Source organism: Rattus norvegicus, chromosome 5 (assembly GCF_036323735.1).
Source record: "Rattus norvegicus strain BN/NHsdMcwi chromosome 5, GRCr8, whole genome shotgun sequence".
Lineage (NCBI taxonomy): Eukaryota > Metazoa > Chordata > Mammalia > Rodentia > Muridae > Rattus > Rattus norvegicus.
In genome coordinates, this window is record NC_086023.1 from 60,174,180 (window position 1) to 60,196,414 (window position 22,235).

Below are 22,235 nucleotides of genomic sequence, written 5' to 3' on the forward strand. Positions count from 1 at the left end.
AAATCTGAAAGAATTTTGATTTAAAAAAAAAAAAAAAACCACAGCTGTAATCTGATTACCAGGGAAAACGTGACCAAGCCGGGAACGGGGTGCCCCAGGATGGTGAGAAGACAGATCTGAAACTCAGACCCTCTCTTGGGCTGCGCTTTATTACTTTGATACGTTTAGAGTACACATCAAAGCATTCCACACAGACACAATTAAAAACCATCCTTAAAATCTGGCCGTCAGAGATGTAGAAAGAAATGTTTACAAACAGAAACGAGCGTCTACCAAATGTGAAGTGACGGAAAGAGAAGTCGTTCATCACAGTGGTGACGCCTAATGGAGCAGGACAGGGCTCTGTGAGTCCTCGAGGATGAGAAGGACTCCACTATTTAAACCCAGAAAGGAGGGGGTGGGTGTCAGGTGTGGGGGCGGAGCTCACAAAAGGGCGGAAAAAAGGAAATAAGTGCTTGTGATCCGGGAACTCTGCGCACTGAGTAGGTGGCAAGAGGTGGTGGGAAAATATAGACATGAACTTAAGTGCAAGTGAAGGATTTTAAGCCAGGGGTGGATGGCACACCTAAATCACTTGTTTATAATCCCCGTCTGAGGAAGATGCGAGGGAACAAAGGTAGAAGAGGGACTAAGTAGGATGCTATAGTACTAGCCGTACTATAGTACTATAGTGCTAGAATCCCGGTCTGAAATGAGTACCGCGGTGTGGAAATGCCTCGGTAAGATGAAGCACGGGGAAGGACAGAAGCAGAAGGGAATCAGCGGTGAACGGGCTATGACGGAGTGGCCGGCACTGTCAAGGGAGAGGAAAAACATCTGGCTGGAGGCCAGCGCCACCGTGACAGAGAAACGAAACTTAAAAGCCTCTCACCCTCTAGTGTGGGAGGTGGACAGAAATGATGCACACAAGCGCAGTGAGAAGAAACAAAGCAGGTGCTACAACGTGGTGTCATGGAGGCTCCACTTATTAGACGGTTTGGTCAGAGAAGACCTTATGAAGGCAGCAAGTGAACTTTTTTTTTTTTTTTTTTTTTTTTGTTCTTTTTTTCGGAGCTGGGGACCGAACCCAGGGCCTTGCGCTTCCTAGGTAAGCGCTCTACCACTGAGCTAAATCCCCAGCCCCCGTGAACTCTTTAGAGTACATTCTACTCATGGTGAACAGAAAATGCAAAGACCCGAGGCAGGAGCACATGACCTGGCAAAAGGGAAGGAGGTGGAGCTGCCAGAGTGGAATGCTAGGGAGAGAGGAGCAGCCAAGGCTACCCCAGGCCTTCCATAGACCACGGGGCTTTGGTCTTAAATACAGTGACACGCCACCACAGGATTTTGAAAGACGGGACAACTTTTTCTTTTTTTAAATAATTGAAGTGACTAGAGGAAGAAGGTACAAGGGAACAAAGGTAGAAGAGGGACTAAGTAAGATGCTATGGTACTAGCCCAGTTTCCTGATGAAAGACTACACTTCCCAGCTTCTCTCTTTGGACTACAGGACCAGAACATAATATGGTTAGGGTTGGGGTTGGGATTAGGTCAAGTATACTGAACATCTCATAGTTTCACTTCCTGTCCTGAATCAGCCCGGAGCATCGGTTCAATAACTCAACAGCAGCTCCCTCGACCATCTCATCCGTGTCCCTTACCGCACACATGCATCAATCTGCAACCATAAAAAGGGGGTGGGGCGTGGCTAGAGAGATGGCTCAGCAGTTAAGAGCACTGGATGTTCTTCCAGAGGTCCAGAGTTCAATTCCCAGCAACCACATGGTGGCTCATGACTATAAAGGATCTGATGCCCTCTTCCTTCTGGCATGCAGGTATGTATGCAGACAGAGCACATAAATAAATGAAAATTAGTCAGAATCCAAAGTTCCTAATACTCTTTTCTGCTTTTCCCACTGATAAACATTTACCAGTTAAAAGAAGTCATAAGCTGGATATGTAGCAGAGGATGGCCTTATCCGCCATCAGAGGGTGGGGAGCCCCTTGGTTATGCAGAGGCTCAATGTACCAGGGTAGGGGAATGCTAGGGTGCTGAGGCAGGAGTGGGTGGGCGGGTGGGGGAGCACCCTCATAGAGGCAGGGGGAAGGGGAGAAGGGATAGGGAGGTTGTGGAAACCGGGAAGGGGGATAACATTCGAAATGTAAATAAATAAAAAAAAGAAATCACAAATCTTAGTGTTCTAAAATTGAAATATTCCACCTCAGGTAGACCTCAACATTAATCGCCAATTCTTTACCCTTAAGTTTTGCCCCTTTAAAGGGCATTTAGCACTCCACTCAAGCCCAGTCCCACTCTTGACCCACTGTTCTGTTTGTTTTCCCTATTTCAGAGAGAAGAGACATTTTAGGCAATGTTCTATTTACCTACAAAGATCTCTGTGCACTTTGCCCCGTGTGCCATTTTGGAAAGCCCATGACTACTGCACTTGCCCGAGGTGTGGGTTCTCTGTCACTTAAACACTTTGCTTTATTATTCCTGCGTTCAACCTTTCCTACTTCAAGGGTTCTGTCCCCCAAACCTCAAGAATTTCCCTCCCTCCCTAGGGTTTTGTGTTTGGGGCTTTATGCAAGCCATGCAGACACCCTACCACTGAACTGTAGTCCAGCTGCAGACGAGGCCGCACAAATCGCCCAGACAGGATTTGAATTTACAATCCCTCTGCCTCAGCCCTTTTGACTAGCTGGGATTACTACCTGTGCCTCTAGGCTCTGGGACCTATCTTAAAACATAAAACAAATCAACCCTTGATTTTAAACACCCCTAGTTTAAACTCAGCGCTCTTCCCTTCTTAACTTTGCATCCTTCCTACAGCATGAACTTGCTCTAAGTCTACTGAAACTGCTCTCTCACCACCAATCCAGTGTATACGGGATGGTGGAATAATCTAATTGCTCATCTCACTTCTAACCTCAGCCTCCTGTTTGCAGTAGGAGTATCTCTCAACACAAAACCTGTTACTCCTCCCTCCCACAGAAATTCAGTCTGTGGCGTTTATTACTTATTCAGCTACCAACTTTTCAGCCTCCGCAAATCCCACCACACTTCATCTACCAGCTTCTCGTTCTCTCTCCCCACTTCATCCGGTGCTAAGCTGTATTCTTGCACAACCTCTCTTCTAATACTAAGTCCTTTTCCTTCCCGCCATCCTGTACTCCTTGTGGTGTTTCACTTTGGATCCAAACTGCAGACAGCCTTATCTGTTCAGCATTTGCAGCAGCAGCAGCATTTGCAGCAGCAGCAGCCACCACTGCTGCTTACATACTGCTCCTCGTGTGCACTAAAATGGATATGGAAGATGGGCTGCACATGTCGTCACTAAATGACTAGGACAAAATCTGTATCAAGAGAGGAAAGGACTGTAAGCCACTGGATACTCCATGGGGCTATTCTAGTAAACGAAAGGAAAACACCCGATTATAAGGGCCACCTACTAAACTACAGGAGGTCATTTAATGATGACCACAAAGAAGCATCGGTAGGTCCTGGACTCAGCAGAGGCAAGCTTACTAGGAAGAGGATGCTCGAAGGACGGCAAAGCTCCTTCCCACAGAGTAACCAAACAGGAAAACTATCAAGAAAAGAGTGGGGGGAAAAGGCACGACTTAACCAAATGATCAAAATGGGGTACAAATGGTCAAAGCTCAGATACGACCACCAACAGATACCCCATACATACCATTCTAGCCAAGTCGGAATGCAGTCACAACAAAGAGATTCACGGTTACTCTGCAAAACACACGCTTCCAAAGTACCAATGTGGTGGCACACGTGTATAGTTAACTGTTCCAGAGTGAAACTAAAAAACAAAGGACATCTTGAGGGAAACTTTTAAGGTATTCACTGTGTCAATATTACATCTCCCTGATGATTGCAACAGTCACATAAACCCATTCTTTAGAAAAACAGGACTATTGGGATGAAGGGAAATCATACATGTAACTTAGCAGTTCAGAAAAAATTACTGCATGCACTACTCACGAGGCAGTCAAGAACGAACTGCCCCTGGATGCTCAGCGATGGATGAGTGGCTTATACTATACGTATTTAACATATCGGTAGGCCATAAAGAATGAGATCCTATCCTCAGTAAAATGAACAGACTTGGCAATGACGTTCCATGAATAAGCTAGACTCAAGCACAAGTGTTGCTGTATTTCTCATGTATCTGGAATCCAGAGGACAGAACATCAAAGCAGACTTCTGGACGAGAGGACCCGTGAGAAAGGGAGGGGGTAGTAAGGATCCTGGATTACGACCGAAGTGTCCTAATAAAACTATCCTGTACACCACATGCTAATAAAAACTCCTAAAGTGGGAGAAAAGCAAATATGTATGTGTGTAGGTAGAGAGAGCATCTAAAGACAGGAACGAGCATGGTGTACATCTACAAACTGCTAGTGAGGAAGGTCCTACAGCCCTGACGGAAATAATTTGGCGATATGAATCAAACACCATAAAAAATGCTACAGACCCTTTATCCGCAGCTGGGAACCAATACAAACATCATGCATTCGAGCTTCCAGTAAAGACAGCTGTGGCAATGGCGTACCGCCTGTGGTCTGATCTTAGGAGACTGTGGGGTATGGTCTGGGCTGAGGAGCAAAGACCAACCCCAGCACCACAGCTGGACTCCAGCACAACCAGGGAGAAGCTGCATGCACGAAAATGTATGGACCCTGACTGCAATGGAAAGGAAATCAAAACTCACAACTGTGAAGGATACCGTGTTACCATGCACTACACTATTAACACTCAATGGATGAACAGAGCAAGGTAACTAGAGAAATCAACACTCAAATAGCATCTCATTCTAGTGAAAACTGTAAAAAAAAAAAAACAAAAACAAAACACAACAACAAACCAACCTACTTAAGAAGCCACACTGCAATTTTCATAATTTGCCAGCTTGCATCATGAAAACTGTAAAAAACAAAACTATGTCATTTGGTGTATAACCACACTGTATTTTAAGCAACTGTGTGCCGCAGTGCTTTACGGCAGCACACACAGCTACGAGACTGGTGTGTACGGGTGTGTAGCCTTTCAGACTGAGGAGGACGTTAGAACTAATTACCAACTGTTTGAGCTCACTGGTAGTCAAAAACCAAAGTCACTTCCAGGGAAAAATGGGGTCCTACACACTGTAGCATAAAATTCGGTTAGAATGTCCAGTTGTCGAATGAGGAAAATGTCCCGTGTGAAGGTTCCGGCAGGCCGTGGAGCAGCCTGGGGAATGGGTTGGTGGGTAAATGAGGTGAGAGGAAGGCGAAGACAAACTTGGAGCCTAGCCTCAGATTTCTAAGCCATAATGTCACTGGATTTTTTAATTTATTATTATTTTGGCCTGATTAAAACATCACAACACAAAAACTACTAAAGCATTTTAAGGAAATGGAAACTTTAAAAAAAAAACTAACAGGTTTTTCCGCATGGTGTCCTAAGAATGAGGGAGGAGGTGGTTATGAGCGGCAGTGAACAAAAGTACACCTGCGGCAGCGTGCAGGCTCCGAGTACTGACTGGCTAGAAGAATTGGTACAAACACAACAGAAATCCTAGAATTGATCTGGTTACTTGCAAAGAAGGCTGACTTGAGAACAAAAGCCTTAGGCACTCTGGCTTACAAACCTAACTACCTTATAACCCCTGAAGAAATAGAAGCAGGGATTAAAACTCTCCCAAAGAACAACAAAGTTCAGGGCCAGATGGCTTTAGTACAAAACTCTACCCAACTCTCAGAGCCTCAACACCAACTGTCCTCACATTATTCCACAAAATAGAAACAAGAAACATCACCCAGCAGTTCATTTTATGAGGCTGCAGTTACCCTGATACACAAACCACATTAAGACGCAACAAAGAGAGCATTACAGACCAATTTCCCTTATGAACACAGATGCAAAGGCCTCAGTAAAATACTTGCAAACCAAATCCAAGAATACATCCAAGATCATCCACCACGATAGAGGTTTGAACAGAGTGATGCAGGGATGGTTCAATCTACATAAATTGATCAATGTAATCCACCTCATAAAACTGGAAGACAAACACCACAGGGTCATATCTCACTACATGCAGAAAACACCTTCGACAAAATCGATAAAATCCAATGCCCCTTTATGATAAAAGTCCTGGAGAGATTAGGGACACAAGGGACACACTTAAACATAATAAAGGTAGTTTGCAGCAAGTCCATAGCCAACATCAATTTAAATGGGCAGAAACTCAAAGCAATATCACTAAAATCGGAATCAAGACAAAGTTGCCCACTCTTCTATTCAATACAGTACTTAAAAGTTTTAGCTAGAACAGAAGACAATGAGTGAAGACCAAAGGGATACAAATTAGAAAGGCGGAAATCAAAGTATTATTGTCAGATACGATAGGATACATAACAGACCCTAAAATTCCACAAAGAGTCGTAGGGCTGATAAAACACTTTCAGCCAAGTGGCTGGATACAAGATTAACTCAAGAATCAGGAGCCTTAGGGCTGGGGATTTAGCTCAGTGGTAGAGCGCTTGCCTAGCAAGCGCAAGGCCCTGGGTTCGGTCCCCAGCTCCGGGGGGGGGGGGGGGCGCGGGGGGGGGGGAAGAATCAGGAGCCTTCCTTTCATACAAATGATCTATCAACTGAGAAAGAAACCAGGGAAGCACCTTTCACAATAGCCTCCAAATAATAAAATAATCTTGGGCTAACTCTAACCAAGCAAGCGAAAGGCTTATATGATAAAAACTTCAAGACACTGAAGAAAGAAATTTTATAGAAAGTATCAGAAGATGGAAAGCCCTCCCATGCTCCTGGGTCAGTAGGATTAATACAGTAAGAATGGCCGTAAGAATGGGCATCCTGTCAAAAGCAATCTACAGACGTAATGCGATCCCCATCACATTCCAACACGATTCTTTACTGATCTTAAGAGGTCAATCTTCAGTTTCAGATAGAAACACAGTAACCTAGGACAGCAAAACCAATCCTGAACTGCTGGTGGTTATCACCAGCCCTGAATGCAAGCTGTCCTTTGGAGTAATAGCAATAAAAACCGCATGGCATTGGCACAAGAGCATACACGTTGGTCAGTGGAATCAAACTGAAGACGCAGACATAAATTCACACACCTACGGACATCTGGATTTTTGTTGTTGTTTTTATAAAAAAAAAAAAAAAGCCAGAAATACACACTGGAGAAAAAGCGTCTTGAATGGCTGCATGTAGAAGAATCCAAATAGATTCATACATCTCACTGTGCACAAAGTTCAAAGTCTAATCAAAGACCACCACATAAAACCAGATACACTCAATCTGTTAGAAAAGTGAGGAATAGTCTTGAACTCACTAGCAGAGGAAAAGACTTTCTGAACAGAACATCATTAGCACAGGAACTTAAGATCAACAATAAATGGGACATCATGAAACTGAAAATATGTGTAAGGCAAAGAACACCATTATCCCCAAAGCAGCAGACTACAGAATGGGAAAAGATTCTTCTAAGAATATATCACTGAGGGCTACTATCCAAAATATATAAAGAACTAAGATAAACTAGGTATCAAGAAAACAACCCAATTAAAAACTGGGGTACAGATCTAAACAGAATTCTCAAGGAGGAAACGCAAATGGCTGAGAAACACACACACACAAATGAAACCATGAAATCTCCACGTATACAGATGGACCTAGAAAAAAGTCATCCTGAGGTAGCCCACACCCAACACAAATATGGAACATACTCATGTATGTGTGGATATTAGCTGTTAAGCCATGACAATCAATCTACAATCCACAGAGCCAGAGGTTAGGTAGAGTACAGGATAAGGAGGGACACACCTTGTTAGGAAAGGGAATTAGAATATACTTATGGATGAGGGGAAGGGAGCTGGAAGGGGAAGTTCAAATGGGGAGGAAGAGGAGAGAGAAGGAAAGAACACAGGAAGAGTCAGCTAAAATTAACAGGCACTTGATGGGTTGTAATAGAAACCTAATACGGTTGAAGCTTCCTATATATATTTGAAAGCAATCCAAATGAAATTGCCAATGGGAGAGAGAGCCCTAACTGGCCATCTCTTGTCACCAAATGAAGTTTTCAACACCAGAATTGGGTTACATCTAATTGAGTTGTTGGCCAAAGGGAATCTGCAAACCTAGGCTGTTGCCAAAATTGGTTGCTCTTCACAAAATGATGGCAAGGACCCACTCAGCAAGAAGCTGAGGTGATGCCCAGAGCCTTCAACCCTATGATCTAGCACCTTCGGTGCAGGAAGGTACTCTGATAATACCAAAGGAGAAATGTAAGCACCAATCAGCCATAAACCCTGACAATGGCATCTAACCTGTAATACACACTACTGTAATGACTGCACGAAGCTTGTGGGACTAATTAACCAGTATCTGGTTTGACTGAAACCCTCCACCCACCATGAGATGGAAACCATACCAGACACATCTTAGGTGACCAAGAAGCCAAGACCAGAGAGCCCGGAGACCCAGGGTAAACTGAATACTAATGATCTTTTAAAATATAGTGATAAAATGACTCCCAAGTTGTTCAGTCACCACCTAAGCTTCTTCTTGCATCAAATACAGACTCATGAGATGTTCTCTGTGACAGACTTTGGAACGCTCAGCCCTACCCAGAATGTCTCCACCACCCCTTCCATCAGAGCCCCAAGAAGAGGAAGAGCCTAAGAGTTGGAGGGGATGGAGGACAGTAAACCAAGGCCATCTAAATCAACAGGATCAAATCGCTACCACCTCAGAGACTGAGGGAGCACACAGAGAACTTGCACGGGTTTGTCCCAGGTCCTTTGCATATATATTACAGCTTCCAATCTAGTGTTTCTATGGAACTCGAGTGTGCAAACAAGTGTCTCGTGTGTTCTCTTGGGTTCTTTTCCTATCCTAATTGTTTTATCTTACTATATTTTGACTATTATTACCCCTTAGGGTCCTAATGAGATACAAAAAGGGAGTGGATTCCAACAGGAGAGGGAGGGAGGGAGGAACTGGGAGTAAAGGGAGGAAAAACACTGCCCTCCCCTCAAGAACCCTTAAAAAAAAAAAAAAGCTTCTTGCATTGACAAAGTCCATTCCTTAATCAAATGATTCTTCCACTATTTCTCACTGTGTGAACCTCAAGCTGTTAACATCAACTTGAGATTCTATTTGAAAGTCATTTTCTTTTGCCTTTTAAGCAGATTTTGAACATTATTTTTACCTTAGTTTCTACACTTTCAACAACCTTGCTTCTAGCATGGTAGGCCCCACTCCTGCCTTTAGATCGCTGAATTCTCTGCCTTTCAGATTCTATTGCTGTCAACTTATTTTCTGAACTCTAATTCAACTATAACTATCACCTCCACCAACATCAGGTTCCCACTACAGTACGATGTATTTACACACTCACATACTTCTCTCCAGAGAACTATATATTCTTTACACAACTGTTTTAACTAATCAGTAAACTCCTGAGGGCAAGGATTCTTTCTGTATGCCTTGCTCTCCTACTAAAACCCAATAGACCGGCCATGAAGCAAGCCTTCCAATTTCTACTGAAGAATGAACACAGGAAACAAGGAAACTGAGGCTTAAATTTAGAGCGAGTTCAAGCTCTGCTGCTCCCCGACAATCCTTTATCACGTTAGATAGACCCAACTTATTTTTGCTAATGATAAAACAAAGAACCTCTTTGTGTGGAAAAATGGCCAAAGCAGGTTTGGCCAGGGCTCCTGTGTTCATAGTAAGTCAGACAGTCCAAAGCCATATTCTCCTGAAGATGGTAAGACTCTCAATGTCACAATTAAAGAACTGAACTAGCCACTGACGCTGGGCCTGTAAATGGTACCCAGTTTTTAAGCCCTTGGCTCTAGAACCTTAAAGAAAGCAATGTTGCACAGAAACCTGTCTTCATTTTTTTTGAGTGTACAGTTTTATTGTCTTTTGAATACACATTTGTTTTACTGCCAGTCCAGATAAACAAGTTTATAAAGAAAATACTAAACTTTGCTTTTGGCAGAAGTCAAGATAACCTGTGCAGATTAAAATGACTTACTTCAGTCTAAGAAATGGTTTTGAATCATACAAATCTTTTATGAAAAATAACTGTCCAAAAGCATTCTCCCAGCTTAACACATTTTCAGAATAACTCCCCCCCCCAAAAAAAATTCAAAAATACTACCATAAAAATATGTCAATACCGTATGGCTTTATGAAATAACTTCTAAATTTTTTGATTTTTATTTAAAAAGGTTCCCAAGTTTTAAATAAACAGCTAGCAACATTTTCTTCACTTAAAAGTGCATATATCTGGGAATGGGACATACATAACTTTTTGAACAAATAATTTTACAAATTAACACACACGAACACTTAAAATATTCTAAGAGGCAAAGTTTTTCCAGAAAAAGTCATCTAGACTGCAATAGATGACCTTTCACCTCTTTCTCTCTATAGCCTCTGGATTATCAAGGAGATGCTTTGGCAGTTTCAGGACATGTCACAGTCTCTACCAGGAGACACTGAGGATAATGAGGTCCGTGGAGATGGCAATGGTCTTGATGGCTCGGTGGGAATAGACGCATTACTGGACTGGCTCTCCACATCAGAGGCGAAGGTGCTATCTTCTCGTACGTCAAGAGTCTGTTCAACTGAGACTGGCGGTGACTCACTGCTCTCCACAGCTTGGCTGGTACTCAAGTCATTAGTAAGTGCCGTAACATCGCACTCCTTGTCCTCGACAGCAAGCTCATCCTCTATCGTGACGACATCTTTAGTTTCAAATGCTTCCGAGGATGGAGTGGAGACTTCATCCTGTCCAGGCTGAGGAAGACTGCTCTGGCTACACTCAACACTTGCCTTCACTCCAGCATCCCCGTCGCTGTCACTGTCGATGGTTATAACCACCGGGGACCGTGAAGTGTTATCTCCATGGTGTTTCCTATGCTTCTTCTTATGTTTCTTCTTCTTCTTCTTATGGTGTTTGCTTGTGTCTGTAGCTTTTCCTTCATAAACTATCTCTACACTTAGGCTCCGTGCCCTCCTTTTCCTCCTCTTGTGTTTTGTCTCTCTGTCTGATGGTCTGCTATCTGAAAAGCTATCGCTCTCGTCTTTAGAACCTCCGTCCAATTTTGATGGCTTTTGGTAATGACTCTCCTTCACTCTGGAAGCAAATGCACGAGACGGTTGTGCCTCCTCATTAGTGTCTTCCAAATGGCGGGTCTTGTACTTCCGCTTCCCTCCAGGCTTCTCATTTCTCATCCGGTCAGGGACAGCTGACGTAGTCCTCGACCTATTACTCGACACGCTCCTCGATCGGTGCCTCTCATAGTAGTAGTATTTCCTTTCACTGTGGTTCTTCCTCCTGGCATTTGTTCTTTCAGAAAAAGACTGAATTCTAAATTCTGGACTTGAAGATTGTCTAGAATAATGGGCTCTTGAAAGAGTCCTCCTCCTGTATGACGACTCATAACCATCTCTGTCCTTGTTTCGGCTATAGTAAGTATATTCCCACTTGTATTTGCTTCCATAATTATTTCTTAAATAATAGCGATCTCGATTTCTGCTTCGTGATCTTCGCTTGCCATGATCACTGCTACGAGACCTTGATCTACTAGTGCTTCCACTACTTAGAGAAAGGGTCTGGCTTCTTCTTGACCAGCTGCTATCTCTAGTTCTTGATCTCTTTTTGTCCTTTCTCGCTCTAGGTTTGCTACTACTCTCCCTGCTTCTGGATCTCTTATTCTTCAATCTTTTCTTCCCATGATGCTTCCTGTGATTCCTCTGATCATGTCCACTTCTACTTTGGGAACGGGAATCTGAACTCCTGGATCTTCCTCCCTTCCTATGTCGATGGTTATATGGGGAACATGCCCTGTCACCTCTTGTAGATGAGCTGTCCCTGGGAGTTGACAATGACGTAGATCGTTTCTCTTCTTTCTTTGAGTTTATTCTTGTGTCCGAATCACAATGGCTTTTACCCATCTGCTCATCTTTTCCAAGGACAGAACGCGGAGATGAAGCTCGACTAGCATCACTATCACCTGAACTGTAAGACTGCTCCTGTTCTTGTGTCTTCACTGTTTCCATTTTTTCATAAGAGCCCAACTCCTCAGAATCAGAAGACAGTTCAACAAGTTCTGGGGTCCGTTCAGCTAATGGCTTAACAAACCCAACAATGACACAATTATCTGATGATGAATCGCTGTCATTGTTTACGTCGTCATTGGCCTGTACTCCTTGTATCTGAGATGCGGCTCCTCCAGAAACAAGTTCTTCATCTGAACTGTCCGAAGAATTTAAAAGGGAAGACACGCCAACATGCACTTGCTCTGAATTTGAATATGACGGTCCAGGAGTTTCATCATCCCATGGTGCCTGCCTGATGGTGGATACATTCACATCTAGCTCTTGGGCTTCAGCCTCATCTGGTGATATTGTAATAACTGAAGAATCAGAACGGCTGCCTTCTTCAGATGAAGGAGGGCAATCATAATTAGCATGCTGGTCAAAAGCTGCCATATTGAAGGGAGATCTAGCAAAACTGATAAACTCGTGTATAAAATGCTCAGTTCGATTAAGCAAAAATGGTCTTAGGTCCGACACAAATGCCTGACTCTCCAAATCATAGCGAGTGACATTACTCATGATGATGTGCTGGACAATATTGACTAACGAGCCATGGGCTCCAAAAAGAACGGTAAGCTCACGTTTTAACCAAGGAACTAATCTGTGAAGGCAAGCTGGATTTCTACGGAAGAACTCAGCTGAAATATCCCTGTAGCGGCCACCGTCTTCGATACTTCTAACTCGAACACCAGCACGATAAAGAGTGCGCCTAAAATTAATAATATCTTGTTCTTGAACTTTCCGCAAAGACCTCTCATCTGTAGCAGTTGGCCCCCTTAATGCCATGTGTCTCATAAATTGAGGAATGTCAACATCTCTAGGTCTTGTTGAGATGCCTAACCCTTCAAACAGCACTCCACTGTCTGGCGGAGTGCTTGTTCTTCTACTGACAGTGCTACTGGGAGAGTAAAGAGAGGCGTTCCGTTCTCTCGTCATAGTTGTCCGGTAGCGGAATCTTCGAACCTCAGGGGCGGTAAAAGAACCATTGTAGGAAGGCCTTAGCACATACTCCTTGAAGTCATCTTCAGCCCTCACAGAATGGAAAATGGAATCAAAGGGCTGCTTACACAGTGGGCACTCGGCTTTGTTTTTTGACCACTCTTGTACACAGCGGAAACAGAACTTATGTAGGCAGCGATCTAAGTAAGACACATTATCAAATCTATCCAAGCATATAGGACACTTAGAATCAGGAGATGCATCGGCCGGTACTGTCTGCTGCAGTTTGCTAGTGCCAGCTTTAGGTGAAAAGTTGTCCATTTTAAATTCCTTGGCAGCTGAGGCCATTATCTGTAAAAGGGAAAGAAATGGATCAGTAACTCAGTAATCGGGTAACTAAACAAAAAAGCTTCATGAAGACTCGGTTCATACTTCAGCAAAAATGGTTTTAACATAAAGACAGTACATAATAAAAGCCTAACAACAGACGAGCTCCAAGATCAGTTTCCTACGATCCAATTCTCTTTGTACCCTCAAGTGTTAGGAAAAGAACCAGTACGTGGTAAGCTCTTAGATATCATACCATAGCCTACATAGTCTTTAAGTATTTGACACAGCACATAAGCACAAAAGCAAACAGGTACCTATGTTCCTCACTCAGACTTAATGAGTAACCTTCCAGTGAGCCAGTTATCTCAGATGTTGTGACCACTATCTTCCCATCCTAGACTGGGCTATTAGAAAAAGAAAAGAGAAAAACCCCTCTTGTCCTCTAATGTTTTCATGTATGGTTTTGTGTTTGTCAGACACATATACCTCTAACACTATGTTCTAATGATTTACTCTATTCATGATATACTGTATATTTATATAAAACAGCATACGAAACAATTTATGTGTACGTAACTTTGCACGTCATACAGTACATTAACTTTTCTGAAACAGCTTTTACAAAGTACTTTACATTTGAGAGATTTCACCTGTTTAAGCACATTCTAGTTTTCAGTGAGAGCCTGACTGAAACATGGTCTTTCAGTGTTAAAGCAGCGGAAGGCAGCAGCTAAGTGAGTGTCAGCTGTGGGGACTGCATGAGACAGACAGCCATCCATTACCATGCATTATGCTCAACCGTGGATCATTCCTAAGTGTTTCTAAGGAGCCTCCACAGCTCCTTTCGCTGTTGTCTTGGTTATGTCGATACTGGGTCTTACTGTGTAGCCCAGACTGCCCTCCCAACCTTAGGCAACACTACCACCTCTGCTTCCTGAGTGCGCTGACTGTACACACAGGCCAGAGCTAACCTTTCTTTTTTGCTGAATCTAAGAGTGAAGCCACAGGTGTATTACATGCTTGGTGTTTCCTTCCTCATTGTCTGCACCCCACACCAGAATGTTAACGATCAGTTTCTCTATATTTATCACATCACGTTGTAGCTTACTTCCGGAATGAGTTGGCCGAGGCTGAAACCAAACATGTATTTCAGCCCCCCCACCCATTAACCCTTTGCTGTGCTAAACGCTCTACTAACCATCTTGTACATATGAAAACAATCCTTTCTTTACAGTTCTCTGAGCATAGTGCTCCTCTTCCACCTCTTCAGAGGGAATGCCTTCTCTCCACATGCTCACGGCTGGCCTCTACTCTTTCTCTCCCTCTCTTCTCCCTCTCTTCCCTACCCCCCATCCCCGCCACTCCAATAAACCTCCTCCACGTGAAAAAAAATAATAAAGTGTGTTCACTTACGTCATCTTGACTTTCTTAGAACCATACCTTAAGAGGTCAATTAATCCAAACAAATGTTTCTTTAATGGTTCAGATATTTCCACTTTCTTTTTAGAACTCTTCATTTCTCTCTATTTTTAATTAACCCACTCAGAAAAAGGGGTTTTTAAGACATTAAAAAAACCAAGAGGGGTTGGGGATTTAGCTCAGCGGTAGAGCGCTTGCCTAGCGAGCGCAAGGCCCTGGGTTCGGTCCCCAGCTCCGAAAAAAAAGAAAAAAAAAAAAAAAAAGAAAGAAAGAGGCAGAATGAACCCGCCCTGTGTACACCTCAGCCAGGCCACTGCGCCCTGTGTACACCTCAGCCAGGCCACTGCGCCCTGTGTACACCTCAGCCAGGCCACAGCGCCCTGTGTACACCTCAGCCAGGCCACAGCGCCCTGTGTACACCTCAGCCAGGCCACTGCGCCCTGTGTACACCTCAGCCAGGCCACTGCGCCCTGTGTACACCTCAGCCAGGCCACAGCGCCCTGTGTACACCTCAGCCAGGCCACAGCGCCCTGTGTACACCTCAGCCAGGCCACAGCGCCCTATGTACACCTCAGCCAGGCCACAGCGCCCTGTGTACACCTCAGCCAGGCCACAGCGCCCTGTGTACACCTCAGCCAGGCCACTGCGCCCTGTGTACACCTCAGCCAGGCCACTGCGCCCTGTGTACACCTCAGCCAGGCCACTGCGCCCTGTGTACACCTCAGCCAGGCCACAGCGCCCTATGTACACCTCAGCCAGGCCACTGCGCCCTGTGTACACCTCAGCCAGGCCACTGCGCCCTGTGTACACCTCACCAGGCCACTGCGCCCTGTGTACACCTCAGCCAGGCCACTGTGCCCTGTGTACACCTCAGCCAGGCCACTGCGCCCTGTGTACACCTCACCAGGCCACTGCACCCTGTGTACACCTCAGCTAGGCCACTGTGCCCTGTGTACACCTCAGCCAGGCCACTGTGCCCTGTGTACACCTCACCAGGCCACTGCACCCTGTGTACACCTCAGCTAGGCCACTGTGCCCTGTGTACACCTCAGCTAGGCCACTGCACCCTGTGTACACCTCAGCTAGGCCACTGTGCCCTGTGTACACCTCAGCCAGGCCACTGTGCCCTGTGTACACCTCAGCCAGGCCACTGTGCCCTGTGTACACCTCAGCCAGGCCACTGTGCCCTGTGTACACCTCAGCCAGGCCACTGTGCCCTGTGTACACCTCAGCCAGGCCACTGTGCCCTGTGTACACCTCACCAGGCCACTGCACCCTGTGTACACCTCAGCCAGGCCACTGCACCCTGTGTACACCTCAGCCAGGCCACTGTGCCCTGTGTACACCTCACCAGGCCACTGTGCCTGGTCTGCATTGTGAATGGGTAGACATGGGGAAAAAAGACAGAACAAAAAACAAAACAAAACAAAACAAACCTCTCCTTTGTAGTGTAGACAGTAAGTGCTCAATGCACACAAACAGCAGAGAGGGAAGAAACGGACAGATGAGGGAATATGGACTGGTACCCAGGCTTTGACTAAACACAGCTCTAAAAGCCAGAGGAATCTGCACTGATTTTAGTTAGTTAACACAATGGAGTAGAGTTGGGGGGGGGGGGGAGATCAGTATAGTTCAAGACAGAGCATATTTTATCTTAATTTGTTTCTCTGAATGGCAGAATTTTAGTGTTTATTGAACATTTCTAATTCACATAAAACTTACAGCCCAGACCTGGGAATGAACATAATAGCTCAGTGGTAGCCCTGGTTTCTATTCCCAGGACTTAGAAAGGGAAACGAAGGGAAAAAGAACAGACCAAGTAGACCTCTGAACTTTCATACAATATTTAGACAGAACTCTGAAGTCACATTAGCCACATCTCTGATGTAATAATTGAGATGGCCGTCGCTGACGGATGAACAAAATGTGGTTTAGTTCTCCAAACATGGTCAAAGTCCGGGTTGGGGAAGTCACTGATCGGCTGAAGGAGAGACCTCCAGATGGCTCTGCCATGTTTCTCTCAGCCTTGGTAAGAGGAGTTTGTGTAGCGCGGGCTCATTACTGGTCATCCAACTGCACCTGTGAGTGCCCAGCCAGAGATGGGACGTCTACATCAACTTCCTCCCACAACACTCAGGGAAAATATACAAGAGGGGAAGACACAATGGAAGGGCCAGAGGACGGGAAGCTCAACGTCTGAGATATGTCATGGCTGTTGTCACAATCAACTCATAGCTGTGGTCACCTGCACAAGTTCAAGCCCGTTAAAAAAATTACAGCCTGGGGCTAGGGAGATGTCTTACAAAGGACCCAGGTCAGCTCCATCATGGTGGCAGCCACAATCAAACACTGATGTGTGTGTGTGTGAGTGTGTGAGTGTGTGAGTGTGTGAGTGTGTGTGTGTGTGTGTGTGTGTGTGTGTGTGTATGTATGTGTGTATGTGTTTTCGAACCACAGCGATGGTTTGGAAAAATTCCCAAAGCCCCACCCTTAACTGGAGATCTATAGGTAGCTGATGGCTGCTGTGGGAGTTCTTTGAGAAGCAGCTACAGGTAGATCGCCCAAGTCCCCTTGGATAACCCTATAGCCATATGGATATAAGCATCACTAACAGGACCCCAGTGGGTTATATAAAAAGAGATATGAACACAAATTTACTAAGTGATAAAAAGTAAGAAAGTACTGACTGCTACAACAAAACATACAATAAATGAAATACACACACACACACACACACACACCCCACCACATATTGTATGGTACCATTCATACAAATGACCAAAGTAGTTTAATAAAGAGGAAAAGATGACTTTAGTGATGAGATTTCTGAGAAGATCAAAGTGTTCCCTAATTACATTTGGGTGATAACCACACACCTTGGTGAATACACTAATGACTATATTCACATAGCTAGGAAACAGATGGGAGATTTATTTGCAAAGACAGACCCACTTATGTTTTGTATTTCATATTCTAGAAGCCTTGTAATGTTCCTCTACCCTAGTAATCCAGGGATTAAGCCCATAAACCAATGCCTCCAGAGCAGACTCATCAGCTCTTCCTTAATAGCCAAGCACAAAACAAAGTCTATTACTTCAGGATGCACTGAACTTTTCCTTTTTTAATCTTCAAATCTGCCAATTCTAACAAAGATTTTAAGAAACCCTTTATACCATAATTTTGGAGAAATTTCAGGGTCAAACATATCTAGGGAAAATAGATGGAGATCATGAACTTCAGGATTTCTTTTTTTTTCTTCAAAGTCAAGGCTTTCTACGGCATTTCCTAAGTTATCACTAGACACAGAACCTAATCATCTGATTGTACTTTTAATACTGAAAAATGCCACTCTTGGGGTGGTGCACTAGGTCTCACTATGTAGCCCTGGATAGCCTGCAGCTCATACATCTGCTTGCCTCTGCCTCTCGAGTGCTAAGATTAAAGGCACGGACACCACCTCCAACTAGAATCAATACTACTTAGTTTGATCTCCCCAGAGACCAAGCTGGAACAAAGTTGAAAGTTATTTCTCAAGTATTCTCAACTGTAAAATCATTGTAGTTTGAAACGGCTTGGCCCAGGGAGTGGCACCATTAGGAGGTATGCACCCTTGTTGGAGGAAGTGTGTCACTGTGGAGGTGGGCTTTGAGACCCTCCTCCTACCTAGTCACCTGGAATACAGTCTGCTTCTGGCTTCCTTTGGATGAAGATGTAGAACTCTCAGCTCATCCAGTGCCATGCCAGCCGGGATGCTGCTGTGCTTCCTCCCTGGGTGATGGACTCAACCTGAGTCTGTATACCAGCCCCAATTAAATGTTATCCTTATGAGGCCTGTCATTGGAGGAGAAGGAAGGATGGGTGGGAGATACGTTTGAAGGAAGAGGAGGAGACTGGAACAGAAAGGAGAAGAGGGAGGGAGGGAGGGAGAGAGAGAAGAAGGAAGGGAGGGAGAGGAAGAGAGAGAGAGAGAGGAAGGAAGGGAGGGGGAGAGAAAGAAGAGAGGGAGGGAGGGAGGGAGGGAGGGAGGTTGGGAGAGAGAAGCTGTGGCAGGACAATGGAGGCTGACATTAAGATTCCGCTCTGTGTATTTACAGGTTGTTATTAATGTTCCTAAGGGATGGATGGTACTGGGCTTTGTATGTTTAGGGGGGCAATTATATCTTATCAGTTGGGTCAAAGAAAAAAAAAGGGATATAATCCGAATAAATACCTAGTATGGGGCTTGATGAATGAATGATTAAGAGTTCAACATAGTTGCCTAAGTTATGGGAAAGTCTGATTTTGGTAGTGATCATCACCTGTATCTCTGACAGGTTTCCAAAGATAATAACAATTATATTTAACATATCTAAGTAAAGTGGCTAAGGACATTCACAAGTAGATAAAACAGAATGATGACTGGTAAAAGCAATCTGCATTCTACTTGTAAATCTGAACGGTTTAATTTTAAAAGTTATAGAAGCTAAACGACCAAATCCCAAATTTAATTCCCTCTTTTTCGGTGGGTGGGTGGTGGGGCTAGACAGGGTTTCTCTGTAGTCCCGGCTGTCCTGGAACTCAAGAGATCTGCCTGCCTCTGACTGCTGGGATTAAAGACGTGCACCACCAGCTTTAATTTCAATTCCAGTAATGAAAGAACTTTATTGGGACCAGGCATCCTGGGATATCCCTGAATTCCCAGATCAATGAAAGATGAAGGCAAGAGGGTCAGAAGATCAAGGTCATCCTTCGCTACATAGGCAATCCCAGACCAGTCTTGGCTACAAGAGTCCCTGCCCAAAAATAGAGGGGTGGGGTTGCTTCGAAGCCATTCCAACGGAAGCCACTCCTCCTAGATAAGCACCGACTGAGTGTGGCTGACTTCGAGCATTGCATCCCATCTATTAAAACTCCAAAACCTCAAGTTCTCTCAAACAGAAACCTCTACCCAGTATTAGCTTAACTCTTTGGCACATATTTTTGTTTTCTCTCCCCTTTAACATGGAAACTTGCTCACCAGTTTCCTTTTTTAACAGTGCTTTCACCTTTGCACTGCCCCTCTCCAATTAACCAATCAGAATCAGCAGCCCAAGAGGAAAGGGCACTACCTAGATGTGTAATGAAGTCACAAGACCTATAAGCCCTGCCCACAATGTGTAGCACTGCACAACTCCCATAGCTTTAAGGGCTTCCTTATTCGAAAAAAACCCACTGTCTCGGATGGAAAGACAACCACACTATGTACATTACATAACCACGATTAACTGAAATGCAAATCCCATTTCACAGACAGGGTCCGGGGCTGGGGACCTGCCAAGGTCACACTTCTAATCAGTGGCAGCAGTTTTGTCCAGACACACTCTTTCCGTCTTCAGTAGCGCTCGAGCCCTTCAGGCGGTGCTAGGAGACACTCCCCTCGCTTGCCCACCGGAGCCGATCCACAGGTGCCCTGCAGCTTGGCGACCCCAGCCCTTGGAAAGGCCCGGACCACAGGGCTGCTCCCTGGCCCACCAACCTCTCACCCATTGTTCCCGGACGACTCACCTCCGAGGACGCGGTGGCAGGGACCGCTGGGCCGCTAGAAGCCAGCTCCCGCCGGCCCAGGAGGCTCGGTCGGTGGCGGCAGGATCCGCGAAGGCGTACCCGGCGGCTTCTGCGCCTCCCCTCCTCGGCAGGCGCCAGAGGGGGCGCTTCACCCTCCTCGCGAGACAGCGGAGACCCCAGTGGCGGCGGCTGCGACCCCTGTGACGTAGAACGCTCATCACCAAAGGCAGTTTGGGGGTGGAGAGAAGGCGAGACCAACCCCCCGAGCCCGCGCAGCAAAACACGGCCCTCCACCCCCGCGCTCTGGACGCATGCGTACAGCAAGCGCACGCAGGAGGCGGGACCTGCGGCACAGACACCAGACCCTGCCCCCACCGCGGGGGGCACAGCACAAACTCCAGAATCACAGCCAAATATGCAGAAACGCTGCCTCTGTATCTAGGGAACCTCACCAGTTTAACAAGTTGTTAGAATCTCTATGGTGTCACAGAGCTCCCAGAGCAACCTGATTCTTACGTCTATTTCAGCTGGGATGAACACTAGGCATCTCTTTCACCCCGCCATAACTCGCCGCGGCCTGCTTTCCGCTTTCCATTCTCGGAAATCACACTAAAATTGTATCTGAGCCCAAAGCGGCGCAGCACAGCCTCTGCCGGCCAGGCCTCCACTGTGCTGAACTGCTAGTTCGCCTGCCAAGCCGCCTTTCTTGGGACTTAGTATTTCAAACTTGCTGCAGTCCTAAGCATTCGATAGACGTCCGGTCAACACTTGTTGACTGACAGATTCACCATCAGCGATCAGAGACAATATTCTATTTGTTCTTGATGAATGGCTCAATTAACAGTTACCAGTTTTAGTTACGTAAAAGAGTAGATGACACTGTTTAAGTCAAACATAAACATGAATGTCTATCCGCATTTTGTGGAAACGGATGTGGGTGTGGGGCGGCAACTTTGATTCTTTCAGGGTGGACTATTTGCAATTAAACTTTTACATGCGCAAGATGGCACACTATTTTGTATTAGTACCGCACTGCAACTGCAGAATAAAGCAGTTAAGGAATTCCTATCTGAGCGCAAAAAAGGCGCGATCTTAGCATTTTCTCTTTTATTCCCTCCTGAAAGGCGGGCTAGGCCTGGATCACGTGATGCGTTTCAACTCCGGGCGGAAGCTGGGGGTGGGGGGGTTGGAGAGCGCGCAGAGCCCCGCTGAAAAATGGCTGCTGCATCCGAGTGTACTGCGCCCCGGAGCGGGCTGTAGGGCCCGCGCCACCCCGTCCCCGCTGCTCCCTTACCATGATGCCGGTGAGTCGCCGAAACCTGGACTGGACTTACTCCTCGGTAGGTACCGGGAACAGGGGAGCTCTAGAGTGCCCCATCCCAGGACCCGCAAGCCGAAGGCAGGCAGTTTGCTCGCAGCTTGGAACTCCAAAACCCATTCCTAAATTGATCGTTCACGCCCTGCCCTCAGCTCCGCCTCTTCCTGGAGGACACGCTTTTCCGCCTCTGACGTCAGTGGTTGCAGGGCCTGCTTGCTTCTAGGCTGCATTTTAGGGTCTGTGAGACCTTTCCTTCTGTAGCTGGTAACCAGGCCTTAGGGAAAGAATCCAGCACATTGATTTTTCTTTTTGCTTTTCCTCCCTCCTTTTAGTTGCTACTTGCAATCGTCTTGCTCTCTTGGGGATTCGTCATCTATGCATCAACTGTAGCTGCACGATGGCAGCTACAAAAGGAGTTTCCAGACAAATTCTTCTGAATGAACTTTTGTAATTCTTAACAAACTGTTCTTTTCCTCAAATGGCACCTATGTAGACTCAAAAGTAAAATTCACAATGCAAATTTGTGTATGGTCTTTTGTGATATGCGTTAACATGCCAATTTTTCGAAAAGGTCCGACAACCCTTTCT

The 22,235-nt window shown here is 45.4% G+C and overlaps 2 protein-coding genes across 2 annotated transcripts; one reads left to right on the forward strand and one right to left on the reverse strand.

The window, feature by feature from the left end:
• Window positions 1–9,896: 9,896 nt before the first annotated feature.
• Topors (TOP1 binding arginine/serine rich protein, E3 ubiquitin ligase) lies at window positions 9,897–21,800 on the reverse strand. The gene is made up of 3 exons (NM_001108658.1): window positions 21,624–21,800; window positions 20,330–20,527; window positions 9,897–13,408 (listed from the first exon to the last, which is right to left on the reverse strand). Exons 1-3 carry the CDS (start codon window positions 21,624–21,626, stop codon window positions 10,481–10,483), a joined length of 3,129 nt encoding a protein of 1,042 aa, NP_001102128.1. The 5' UTR covers window positions 21,627–21,800; the 3' UTR covers window positions 9,897–10,480.
• Window positions 21,500–22,167, forward strand: Smim27 (small integral membrane protein 27). Its single transcript, NM_001401225.1, has 2 exons — window positions 21,500–21,669; window positions 21,980–22,167. The coding sequence occupies exons 1-2, from the start codon at window positions 21,625–21,627 to the stop codon at window positions 22,082–22,084; spliced, it is 150 nt and encodes a 49-aa protein (NP_001388154.1). The 5' UTR covers window positions 21,500–21,624; the 3' UTR covers window positions 22,085–22,167.
• Window positions 22,168–22,235: the final 68 nt, after the last annotated feature.